Source organism: Elgaria multicarinata, chromosome 3 (assembly GCF_023053635.1).
Source record: "Elgaria multicarinata webbii isolate HBS135686 ecotype San Diego chromosome 3, rElgMul1.1.pri, whole genome shotgun sequence".
Classification (NCBI taxonomy): domain Eukaryota; kingdom Metazoa; phylum Chordata; class Lepidosauria; order Squamata; family Anguidae; genus Elgaria; species Elgaria multicarinata.
The window spans coordinates 102557658-102571408 of record NC_086173.1 but is presented as its reverse complement, the minus strand read 5'-3'; the positions used below and the strand labels follow the sequence as shown (position 1 = coordinate 102571408).

At 41.2% G+C, this 13751-nt stretch overlaps 1 protein-coding gene across 1 annotated transcript in view; it reads right to left on the bottom strand.

The window, feature by feature from the left end:
* Positions 1-13751, bottom strand: part of DOCK3 (dedicator of cytokinesis 3) — a 243919-nt gene that overhangs the window by 58353 nt on the left and 171815 nt on the right. Inside the window, exons 28-32 of the mRNA XM_063121109.1 lie at positions 13044-13138; positions 11230-11305; positions 9144-9244; positions 8858-8916; positions 3699-3847 (exon numbers count right to left, since the gene is read on the bottom strand). Of these exons, the coding sequence (XP_062977179.1) occupies positions 3699-3847; positions 8858-8916; positions 9144-9244; positions 11230-11305; positions 13044-13138 (480 nt within the window). The remainder of the gene's footprint in view (positions 1-3698; positions 3848-8857; positions 8917-9143; positions 9245-11229; positions 11306-13043; positions 13139-13751) is intronic.

Below are 13751 nucleotides of genomic sequence, written 5' to 3'. Positions count from 1 at the left end.
TTTTATGAAAGAATAGGTTATTTCTGCCCTCATATAAAAAGTACCTAAAACAACACTGACCTAATATAAATTTCATGAAACAATAGCTCATCTTATGGAAAATAATCTGCCTCATTTGTCTCCATAGTACTGTCACACTGCAGTATACTGGAATACCATTCTACTGCATTATACTATCTGCTCGCAATAGAAGATAAATGCAGTAAAAGTAATCTAAATGCACTGAAACTAATCCAGTCCTTCTCATAATTTTTAGCTAGATTTTCATTTACCGTTTTCAAGGCACCTTCCTTCAACACTACTGCAAATTAAAAGCATTATACAAAGTCTCTGAGCCTTTCTAGACACTCACTTTTTCCTAGGTATATTAGGCAGAAATTATATATCTATACAGACAGTTTTGTCCTAGTAAACTTTTCTATTTTTTCTGGTAAATTATTGCTTCCTATAATCAAACAATTAACTATAGTTTCTGGGAAACAAGCAAGACAATCACACACATTTTTCTATGGGGAAAAGTGTTTGTTTAAATTTTACAGGCATCTACCGAGTGTCCTGTGATATCACTACAAGACCCATAAGTAGTTTCTCCCCATTTCCTTGCATTCCCTATTTGACACTAGTGCTAAAATAAATTATGTTGTGCTAGTTTAATGTACCTCTAGTTCAGAGGTCCCCAACACCCATGGGCACCTCTAATGGGGCCCAGAAATGGCTCCCTATGTGGAACCTGTGGACACCCAATTTTAATTTTTTTAAAAAACACACACCCCTTTTTCATTTTTAAAATATGCATACATGGAATTGTATGAAATGCATACAACGTCCTAGTAATTATGCATCAGGTTCAAGAAAAGAGATGCACAACAAGTTTACTCCCTAGATATGAAACAAACATTTTTTGCTGAATAAGACACAGCCTAAGATCTGTAGACATGACAGGTAAATGCCAAAGTGGCAATTCACTGATTAGGCATTTTGTGTTGGTGCCCACAGCATGGTCTCCAATTACCAAAAGTGCCCAAGGGTCCAAAAAGGTTGAGGACCTCTGCTCTACTAATAGCATTGGTGGCATAATGTGTTTTCATGGAAAACTCGGTGTACCAGCAAACACTATTGGTGTTGCATTAGAGGTAGCTAGTCCAGGTTCACTGCTGGGGGAAAGCAGAGGAGATGGGAGCACATAGGAACAGGGAGATATTTCTTGGTCACTGTTTTGTCAAGGAGGTGATAATTGTTATGCATTGTTCATCTGGACTTTCCCAGAATGATTTTTGGAAAGATAATTGCATCCTGAGCAGGAAGATAAATAGCAACTGCTCTTCTCAAAGCTGCACTTCTAGAGGTTTTAAGGCCAGGGTATTTCTGGGAGAGTTAAGTGGCACAGTGCTGTGTACATGCAGTTTTGCAGAAGCTCTTAGATTAATTGTTGTCACTTTAACTCTCCCTCCACTCAATCATCATCAGATCTGAGAGAGTAGTAGTGTGGTGACTGCCTCCAGTTGCCACATAGATTGTGGAGAGCTAGTTTGGGAAAAGCACAAGTGAAAGCGTGGCTCTGGATTGTATTCTGGCAGTTCGTTCCTGTCACTTCTGTTTCCTGGTAGGAAGCTTGTGAAATAAACCAGGGATAAACCATGCTTCTGGGTTCAATTGTAACAACAAGTCAAAGGTCATAAGCCAAGAACAAGTAGTGATTTGTTTGCCGGTATAAGTTCGGAGAGAATGACAAGCCACAATTCAACAAACCACTACTTGGTGTATGTTATATGGTAATGTAAAAAAGGTGGGATTTAAATGTAACAAATAAATACATGCAAATCTGCTCACTGTGTTCTTTTTACTCATTCTCTCCTAGCCTCCTCTTTTCTCTCTATGCCTCATAGCATTGGCTGTTTTTTTTCTAAGCATATAACCATAGGTTTCTCTGTTAGCCCTTTTTTCCCCACTTTCACTGTCATCACATGGGAGGAAACCGTGTTTGCTTACTGTCGCTTCTTCACCCGCTCTTTTGTCCCTCATTACTTCCTCTTTCGAAGGACAAAGTAAACAGTGTGCACGTGGCCCATTCAGTGGGCCGTTTTGATTGTGCTGCTTCTCCTGTACACAACAGGAGATAGTGGCAAGTTTTGTCTCAAAAAAAATTCAGATTTACTGGGGATTTTTTTTGTCACGTGAAGAAGACTAGAAGGGGCGTGAGGCATGTGGGAGGCAGATGATGTCATGAATACGACCCGCGAAAATCCATGAATGCCCAGTAACGAGTGTGCAATAAAACGCTTGTCTAATGATGCCCTTTGATTCATTATTGCATCTGCTTTTTCTCCACATCAACGAAGATCTAAAACTCCAAGTGTCAGCCCCCCTTTTTCGGTGTCCACCCACAGCTACTCTGCATCCTGCAGAGGCCACCAGTGAGGGAGGAAGCAGCAGCCAGGCACTTCTCCACCGGGCCTGGGTCCAGCTCCAGCTGAGAGCCCCCTCCCTCCTGCTGTCAACTGACACTGCAGAGGCCATCAGTGAGGGAGGAAGCAGCAGCCAGGCACTTCTCCACCGGGCCTGGGTCCAGCTCCAGCTGAGAGCCCCCTCCCTCCTGCTACCAACTGTCTCTGCAGAGGCCACCAGTGAGGGAGGAAGCAGCAGCCAGGCACCTCTCCACCATGCCTGGGTCCAGCTCCAGCTGAGAGCCCCCTCCCTCCTGCTACCAACTGTAACTGCAGAGGCCACCAGAGAGGGAGGAAGCAGCAGCCAGGCACCTCTCCACCGTGCCTGGGTCCAGCTCCAGCTGAGAGCCCCCTCCCTCCTGCTGTCACCTGTAACTGCTGAACTTTCCAACTAAGATTGTAGTGCCTGAGTTTGCTTTCCTTTTCCCCCTCCTCCTCCTCCCTCCCAATCCCCTTTCCTTTTGTGTCATGTCTTTTAGATTGTAAGCCTGTGGGCAGGGACTGTCAAGAAATACTTTTGTAAGCCGCCATGAGAGCCTTTTTTGGCTGAATGGCGGCATAAAAATCCTTAAATAAATAAATAAATAAATAAAAATCCCATAGCATTCTATTTTGGCTCTGCACTCCCAAATTTGTGACCATTTTTCCTCTGCTTCCATATCCCACATAGCTCTTTGCATCTCATAACGTTCACTGTTCTCCTATCTATTAACTTTCCTTCCTTTTGCGTACTCCTGAAGCACCAAAAAAGAGGCGAATGAATTAAGTGCTCCAAAAAAGTGTAGTGATTGGAACAGGGGATGGGGGGCAGGCCATAGGGACAAGGATACAAAAGGGGTTGCCACCCAAAGGACACTGGGATACATGCAGGAAGTGGGCTGGTGGACTGAGGGAAAGAGCCATGCCAACCTGCTACGCACCCAATCATCTCTGACTGAGTAATGTGGGTTAGGAAGTAAACAACCAGCCTACTGTAGCTTATTTTCAGGGTGGCTTAGCATTAAATGTGAACCAGCTCATTGTCTATTGCTGTTCTCCCTCCTGGGAAACATCAGTTAACAATGGGTATTTGGAATTTCTCCAAGGAGTCACAAATTGTCAGAGAGGACTGTGTAATCAACCATGTATTTTGTAGCCTTTATTAGGCTGACACATGCCTAATATTTTAAAAGCAAAATGCTCTTTCTGACTGTAAATCAACAATGAATGGAGAAAGAATATCAATAGTGCAAAAGCTGAAGAGGAATCTTTTACCTGTTTAAAGTTGCCATTTTTTCTCTGCTCCCAGTCCATCATGTCATGAAAAATGGGGATCATGATGTTGCGGACCTCTGGCTGAGGGACCAGCGTAACACCCAGAAAGGGGCCAATCATTCCAGGAATAAAATGTATTTTGTGTTCACCTGGGTAACAGAAAAATATACATATTTATTTGTATCATTCCCTTTGCAGCCCTTCTTGCTACTCTTTTGCACTGATCAATACTGCCAATTTAAAATGTCCAATCACAACAAGTGACTGTTGTTAATATGTTACATTTTTAAACAATAACATATTATAATTTAATTTATTAAATTTTGTTAAATTGAACAATAGAATTCTGCTTCACTATAACAAAAAATAATAAAAAGTTACAGTCATGCTACTTGTACTGCTCTTATAATGTATCAAATAATATCTTGAATCTCCTGAGCAGTGTGCTCTACAATGCCAGTAATCCATAAACATATTCCAATAAAGGTGAATTCGCAGGCATGGAGCACTTTTTATCATCTCAGGCTGATATGCCAAGTATGCTAGCTACAGTTATCCATGTTCTGACAACTTCTCGTTTGGATTACTGCAATGCGTGGTGAGTTCACATTACGTCAGTACTTTTCCAGCTGCAATGGCTGCCAATCCATGTCCAAGCCCGATTCAAAGTGCTGGTATTAATATTCAAAGCCCTAAGTGGCTTGGGGCCAGGTTATTTGAAGGATTGCCTCCTCCCATATGCGCCTGCCCAGGCCCTAAGATCATCTTCAGAGGTCCTTCTTCATGAGCCCCTGCCAAAGGAAGTGAGGTGGGTGGCTACCAGGAAGAGGGCATTTTCTGCTGTGGCTCCCTGGCTCCCTAAAGAGGTTCACCTGGCACTTACGTTGTTCTCCTTTTGGTGCCAGGTGAAGGCCTTTTTATTTTCCCAGTATTTTAGCATTCTAGTCTTTTAGCTCTGCTCTGTTAAATCTGTATTTTAAATCTCTGCATTGCTGCTAGGTTTTATTATGGTTGCATTTTTATATTGTGGTTTTAAGCTTCCATACTGTACCATGTGGCTTTAATTTTTGTGAACCGCCCAGAGTGCTTCGAATATTGGGTGGTATAGAAATGAAATAAATTATAAAAACATGTCATTTTTTTCTCCATTCTTTCACTCTTATTTAAATTGTATGCTTGACCATCACTGCATATCCATATATCATTGCTTCCCATTCTTGTATTTTGTCTGTGGTTACCTCGATGTTCGGAATTGGCTGTCAGACTGGCATGCCACAACAAGGTTGGTCTGTACCAGGCTAAAGAAGCCCTGACGTGAGGAGAGAGCTGGAGCCAGCTTCTTCTGGCATTCTGGTTGGTATCAAAGTTCCTGATGAACCAGCTCTGAAGGGGTTTCATTCTCAATCTGGCAAACAGTGTTACCATCGTCTCTGAATGGAGAATGTTTGCATGGTTTTCTGGCTCTTTGTTTTCCTGGCAAGGGTCAAGAGGTGCTCTGTCCTCGGGAAGGTAAGCCTGCATTGTAGTGGAGTCTATGACCACCCCAATAAACTGAATAGATTGAGTCAAGGTTAAAGTTGATTTCTCCAAGTTGACGCAAAACCCAAGTGATTTTAGATGGGTCAGCATTTGGCGAACATTTGAACAAAGCTCAACAGAGTTGAGATGGAGTTTGCTATGATGAACCAGTTGTCTATATAGGGGTAGATCTGAATACCCTGCAACCTGAGATGAGCACAAACCACCACTATGCACTTTGTGAAAACCGGGGTGGGGGGGGGCATAGCCAAACCAAATGAGAAGACTGTGAACTGAAAAGGGTGGCTTCCTACTGCAAACCTGAGAAATTGTTGGCTAAACTCTTTGATATCGACATGAAAGTATACGTCCTTCAGGTTGATGGTTGCGAACCAGTCTCTTTTCCTCAATAGGGGAAGTAATGATGATGTCGTGGACATCCTGAATTTCTTTGGGGTGATGAAGTCATTGACTCCCCTGAGGTCGAGGATCGGGTGCAAGCCACCATCTTTTTACAGGATAGTAAAATATTGGGAGTAAAACCCATTATGCATCTCTTCTATGGGAACTGGAAGAGTTCCAACAAGGTGTTGGTTTCTGATATAAGCTCTGGGGAAAGTGGCACGATTTTGATGCCCAAAAAAGGAGGGAGGTTGTTGAGTTCTATTTTGTAGCCCTGGCACACAATAGCAAGGACCCAAGACTCTGTGGTTATGTCTTCCCATGCTGGGAGGAAAGTGTGCAGCTGATGATCAAGGGTTGTCGAGATCAAAGTAATATGTTGAGGCAGGTCAATAAAGTCAAAGATGTTGTTTCCTCTGTGGTTCAGGCTTCCTCTGAGAGGACTGAAAACAAGAAGGCTGGCTGAATGAGCACTTAGTGTGTGGCAGGAAGGTTTGTCTGTTCTGATAATCTTGATGAGGTCAGTACTGCTGTTATTGGTATATACTACACCATCTGTAGTAGAGTCAGGAAAACGGAATGAAGATTGGGGTGGATGCCTCTGTGTGAAGAACATCAAATACTGGATCTTTCACCTTCTCAACTGATTGTTGGGTTTCGAGTCCAAGGGATTGCGCCATCCAGCTCACCTGTTCCAAGAAGTGACCCATTTCTCTGGATGGAGAAGGGGTCATTAGAACCTACAGCTCCTGTTATTGAGTTTGGCGGTACCACTGCTTCTGTTTGGAGTACTGCTGCAGTTGAGTAAGCCCAATCTTACAAGCTGTCATCCTCACCTTTTGTATGGAGTCCATAACTTCATCAGTCTTGGAATTAATAATAATCCAAGACCATCAAACGAGAGGTCCTCAATGCATGAGTGAGCCTCTTGTGAGAGCCCTGATCTCAGCCAAGCGTGCCTCCGGAAGGCACCAGCTCCCATTGGCATTGCAGTCTGCCTGGTGGTGAGCCGTATTAATCTGTTGCCTCGTCACTTTAGTCACCTCATTCTGAAAAACTCTGGCAAGCTCCCAGTTATCATCAAGTAGCAATCCCATTTTCCCAGCAATGGTTGGTACTGTGCCATTGCTGTTTGGTAGTTGGTGACCTTCAAGCCTAGGGATGATAACAAATAGATTCTTTTGCTGAACATATCAAGCCTCCTTCCTTTCTTATTCAAAGGTGATGAGTGGGTTCTGTGAGACTTGCTCTGAGACGATTCGACAATCACAGAATTTGGCAACGGGTGTGCGAAAAGGAACTCTGCATCCTTTTGCTGGACATTTTGATGCATGAGTCATGGAAAACGGAATGAAGATTGGGGTGGATGCCTCTGTGTGAAGAACATCAAATACTGGATCTTTCACCTTCTCAACTGATTGTTGGGTTTCGAGTCCAAGGGATTGCGCCATCCAGCTCACCTGTTCCAAGAAGTGACCCATTTCTTTGGATGGAGAAGGGGTCATTAGAACCTACAGCTCCCTCAGAATAAGCCGTAGAAGGTGCGACAGAGTGAGAAAGAGTCAGATTGATAATCGTCAGTGACCAAGCAGGCTGAATCATGAGTCTGTGAGGCAGCCCAATCTGTTGGAGATGGTGGGACTGAAATGAGCAGAGTAGAAGCTAATACCCTATTTCTTCGATTCTAAGACACACTTTTTTCCCATATAAACATCTCTAAAAATGGGGTGCGTCTTAGAATCACGGGTGTGTCTTAGGTTTTTTTTTTCTGTTGGTGGTACTGAAAATAGGGTGTGTCTTACAATCAATGGCGTCTTACAATTGAAGAAATACGGTAGTTCTTTGGGTGCTGAGCAATGTACTTGCTCAGATTGTTGCATCTGCTGTCAAGCTAGATGTCTCGATACCAATGGTTGTATTGGTGGCCGTTCTTTTCTTGCGGGCAGTGGCATAGGCAGCAACATGTACTCCTTGGGAAGAAGGAAGGCTTCTGGAGGTGGTGGTCTCGAGAGCGATGCTGAGGGTGAAGAGCAATGGTAGCTCTGGGGTGGCACAGGGAAAGCCAAGGATTATTGAAAATCCCTTTGATATCCTCTCTTCTAATGCCATGGATCCCAATCTTAATATCTGGTTGCTGGTACTGATCACTCTGAACCCCTTTCCCAGTCAGGATGTGAAGATCAGGATCGATGTCGAGATCGATGTCAACAATCAGGTCTTCAACAGGAACAAGAGTGAGAGATCTCTCTTGAGGGTGCGGAGCTCTAAGGCATGGTAGTTCTTGGTCCCGAGAAGAAGTGCAGTCATGAATATCTCTCTCAGAGATGGAAGGTATCAGTACCGATGGTACTGGGGGTTCATCCCGACAGTACTGGAGGTTCATCCTCAATTTGTATTGGCGAGTTCAAAAGCAGCGCCGCAGTCAGGATATGCTTTCTATTCCTCAATGGAGGTCCCCCAGCATTTTTGACCATTCTCTTTTTCTTCTAGTGTAACTCAGGGGGGGTCTCAATTTTTAGATTTCATAGAGATTTGTGTATAACTGGTGGTTGTGTGATAAAATGAAGGAATATTCCTTCACTTTATGACACAACCACAAGATATGGAAATGGCTCCCAACAGCTGATCCACATTCCTAGCATTGTCTGAGTTTCAGTTTATCCTCTGAATTCTCACTGGCATCATATACCATTGGGTTATGACTTTATAGGAATTTTTAGATAGTACACAAATGGAAAAAAAGTGTGATGTTCCAAACATATTCTCAGTTATGAAACATTATTGGGTTTCCTAACTCTTTACCTCACTGCAGCATGTAGTTATTTATTTGTTAATCTAAACAACAGAAAGTAATTCCTGACAACTAAGATGTTTTCTGTTTCCAGAGAGAGAGACAGAGAGAGAGACAGAGAGACAGAGAGAGAGAGAGAGATTTTCCAAAATGTGTATTATCCCTTAAACATTAACCTTTATGTCTCAGTTACCCTTAACAGTCTTTTAGTTGAAAGTATTCAAACAGAGGCAAAATGATTGTGTGTGACTTTGATTTTGGGACTTCTGAATAGAACCATCTCACACTGCAAAATTTTGTAAGTTAGTTGTAGCCAGTACAGATGTAACTTTGGATGATCCCTTAACCATGATTAAGGGATTGCCCAGCATTATGTCAATACCACCCCTTGCTATTTTACCAGTAAATGCAAATCCTAACTTCAGACAAAATTGGAAGACCACCTTACCAAGATTCTGCCACATGCTGAATAGTTCATATGCCATCATCACACGCATATCACCGTATCTGGATGAGAGACACAGATACAGACTTCAGGAGAATTAAACATACCAAGGGAATCTTTAAAATGTAGTTAGATATTCAGAAAAATATTTAACAAACAATTCCATATTCTTTTTTCTTGGTTACTTTTCTCACTCTTATAATATATACAAAATAGTGAAAGAAACAGATGCCTTCTTCTCAAAACAGACAAACAACTGAGATTGGAAATTAGAGGAATACGTTCTTACTTGTCCAGAATCTTTTTACGCTTGGCTGGAGTAACAGTTTCCAACTGTAAACTGGGCTGATTTATAAACAAAACTGACAAACTGAAATAGGAGTTCCAGACCTAGAAATTAGAAAAAATAATTAAATATAAAACACAAATAATATGCACACTAAATAATACTTTGCCCACAAACACCCAGTATATCAGCTGGTTATTCTAAAGGGGTTGGAGAAAATAAATACACACAATCATAAAATAATTCTGATGGCTCCAATCCAGAGACGATTATAGTAAAAAATGGCCAGTAACCATATGTGATGGACACTGATAGCAGATAAGGTATCACATTCCCATCCATATTACAAGATGGTATATTCTCGCCTAAATTGTGGGCTTGCTGGATTGTAAGTACAGATGACATTTTTCTATTTCTCCCATAATATTAGAACCCAAGGTCATCCCATGAAGCTAATTGGTGGTAGATTCAAGACAAATAAGAGGAAGTACTTCTTCACACAGCACATAGTTAAAATATAGAATTCACTACCGCAAGATGTAGTGATAGCCACCAATTTAGATGGCTTTAAAAGGGGGTTGGATAAATTCCTGGAGGAGAAGGCTATCAATGGCTACTAGCCCTGATGGCTATGTGCTACCTCCAGTATTCAAGGCAGTAAGCCTATATGCACCAGTTGCTGGGGAACATGGGTGGGAGGGTGCTGTTTTTAAATTGAACCATTTTAATTTGCTTTTTTAATCTTCTTTTTTTTTTACTGTTTATACCTATGTTCACCACTCTGGAATCTGTGTTAGATAATTGAGCGGTACATAAATATTGTAAATAATAATAATAATAATAATAATAATAATAATAATAATAATGCAATAATAATAATAGATGGACACTCAGTCTGATCCAGCATGGCACTTCTTATGTTCTTAAGACATATCTGCACTTCAAAGTACCCAGTAGCACTGAGCACCAAATGACGCAAACAGAAGGTAGACTAAGAACAAAGTAAAACCAAAAATTCTACATGTTCAGAAAGAAGTTTGAAAACCCCTTTCAAAGAGAGGATGTTAGTGTACCATTTTTCTATTCTGGTTTCACTTTGGATAAAATGTGCTTTTACTGGATAGTTTCAGAGTCGTTTGCAAGATTGCAGGTAACCATTTTCTATGATGACACCATAATGCTCAGTTTAATATAGAACACAGAATGGCAGTCTCACAGATAGGAAGTATATAGCAGCAACTTTAAACATCTTATGAGAAAGACATGGGATACTAGAAGCTTCAAAAAGGAAAATTAAGTTTGTAATTCACAATTGTAAAAATGAAAATGGGGAATCCACTGGACTTTCTACCTCTCTCCTCTCCCCTGCAAAGATAGAACTCAACTTTAGAGCCCCCTTTAACCTCCTTAACAACCAGGTTAGCAAGTTTGCCAAGCAGTCTAGTTCTGGATAATATCAACTTCAGGCTAGGCAAGAGAATCAAATCCAGGCCCTTTCTATACCTAAGGGTTATTCCAGCAAAATGGAGGGATCATCCCTGCCTGCTCCTGGGATCCCCTGTGTGGCATTTAGATGCATAGGAACAATCTCGGGACGATCTCGGGATATAGGGCCGGTGTAGCCATGGCCCCAGTTTCCAATGCAATAACTTTATTAAAGAACCATGCAGAGACAAAAATCAGGAATAGTAATTTGCTTTAAAAATAAAATGAAAAAACACTTACTTACAAGATTATAAGAGTAACTCACCAAAGCAGCTTACAAGTGGTGGTGATGGGTGGGGGGGAAGACCCTCCTGGGCTCCAGGGCATGGAGGAATTTACACCCATTTTCAGACCAACAGAAAAATTCTCAACTGGAATGCTGGAATAGCGCACCTAGCTTTAGCACTCTTTCTTAGTGATTTGGTTCCCTTCCCTACGGATCTTCAACTTGCTTACAGCCTGGGTGGACTGTGATGCTTATGTTTTATTAGTTGTCAAATTAATACGTAGCATACATATTAGTTAAGAATACATGCTGTTTCTAAAAACAGATGCAATTTTGAGAGTTTAATAAAATTGTAAAGGGTTTAATGACATTCCTTACCTTAAAATCAAAGTCGGTTTCTGTGAAATTCTTATGCAGTGCAGGAGACAGATACTGAACTGTTGTAACTATTATACTGAAACAGCAAAAGAAACAACATTCAGAAGTGTTGCATATGCAGTATGGTTTATTTGACTCTGAACTTAATGCACACTCTTTTTTAATCAACGTTCTGTTTACTGATTAAATTCCCAACTTTAAGGTTGGAGTGCTGTCTCTGACTTTAGAACTGAGAATCCAACTATCCTATGGCCCTTCGGATGCTCTCTAGGGGCCATAATATCGTTCCCTTAACCCCTTGTGCTAAAACAGACTAATCCTTAAACTAAATCAGCCCTGACATATTCTACTCCCAATGTTTTCCTGAAAACACATTCACCGAAAAAGATCCCATAACTTCCCTAGGCAGCTTGTTGAAATTTTGAACTGCATGTATAGTTAGAAAATTATTTCTAATCATTAACATACAACTTCTCTACTACAGTTTAAAACAATTGCTTATTAGTTTATTTATTTATTGCATTTCTATACCGCCCAATAGCCGAAGCTCTCTGGGCGGTTTACAAATGTAAGACAATTCAAAACAAAACAATAGTATAAAACCATAATATAAAATACAATATAAAAGCACAACCAAGATAAAAACAGCAGCAATGCAAAAATACAAATTTAAAATACAAATTTAAAACAGCAAAGTTAAAATTAATTTATAGACTGTTAAAATATTGGGAGAATAAAAAGGTCGTCACCTGACGTCTAAAAGAATATAATGTAGGTGCCAAGCAAATCTCCTTAGGGAGCTCATTCCACAGCCGGGGTGCCACTGCAGAAAAGGCCCTCCTCCTGGTAGCCACCTGCCTTTCTTCCTTTGGCAGGGGCTCATGGACAAGGACCCCTGAGGATGACCTTAGAGTCCGGGCAGTTACATATGGGAGGAGGCGTTCCTTCCGATAGCCTGGCCCCAAGCTGTTTAGGGCTTTAAATATTAATACCAGCACTTTGAATAGAGCCCAGACCTGGACTGGCAGCCAATGAAGCTGGAAAAGGACTGGCGTAATGTGGTCTTGTCAACCAGTCCCTGTTAGTAACCGTGCTGCCTTGTTTTGTACCAGTTGAAGTTTCCGGACTGTTTTCAAAGGCAGCCCCACATATAATGCATTGCAGTAATCCAAACGAGAGGTTATCAGAGCATGGATAACTGTAGCTAGGCTATCTCCGTCCAGATAAGGGTGCAGTTGGTATATCAGCCTAAGCTGATAAAAGGTGCTCTTTGCCACTGAGTTCACCTGTACCTCAAGTGACAGCTCTGGATCCAAGAGCACCCGAAACTACGAACCTGTAATAGGGAAATAACCATTGCTTCCTGACTGATTATCCCAATTCAAAAGGTAAAAACAACTGGATTAACACAGTGGACAGTATCTTATGCTGCCCACATGCTAGCAGCACCTATTGCTAAGGGAAGTTAGTTCCTGAAACAACTGGAAACTAAATGGAAATGCTAATTTCCAGAATTGGACAGGTCAGTGGAGCTCACAGAAGGGAAGGGAGTTCTACAAAAGGGGTGCTATGCTGAAAAAGCACTAACCTTACTTCAGATAGCTATGGCACCCAACATTGGTGCCCACTTATAGAGTTCAACTTGTGGGGGTAAATATAGGAGTAGATTCTCCCTATCCCAACCCCAATAATTTTAGGGTCTTAAAGGTTAAATCTAGAACCTTGAATTTCGAACTTAAGTGAAATCTAGGAAGAAAAGCATATCATTCTCAGAAAAAAATATTTTCAGTGTTCTAAAATGTGTTTGCACTCACTTGCTGGTAAGCAACCTCATCACCATCCAATCTCGAGGAAAAACACTCATCTTCATCAGATTCCGAAACACACAGAAAATTTTGAGCAGAAATTCCTAGTAAAAAGGAAGAAAGTAATAATAAGAGAGCGTCAGCTATTGGGCGGTATAGAAATGCAATGAATAAAGAAAATAACAATCATCAGTGACTATCCAAAGAGATCTTGTTTGCTGAAACAAGAATTGCAATGCAATGCTGTTCAAATAGAAAATTTGTCAAGACTGAATGCTGCTTTGAGCATTATTCTTTGATAGAGAGGCAGGATACTAAGGGATCTATCAAGTATACGCTAAAAGTGAATATATGATAGATAAATATTGAAAATCTTTCTTAAACGTGTTATTTCATTTCCCTGTAATATAGTATATTGCTTCTACGTTGCATCAGATCTATTGATGCAATTTATCTATGCAATTTGTAAGCCACCTTGCAGCATTAAACCCTTCCAAGGAAGCTCACAACATATTAAAAAAATAGCATTCATTCATACAACATATTAAAGACATAGCATTCATTCATAATTTAGAGCTGTGCAAGCCTTGGATTCATTCTGCAGACAGATCTCAAGGGAAGCAGGTGGCTGTGGGGCACTCATGGAACATACGGTGACCCCTCCAGGGACTTGTGCATCCCGGACGACACAGCTGTGTATGTGATTGTACCAGTGCG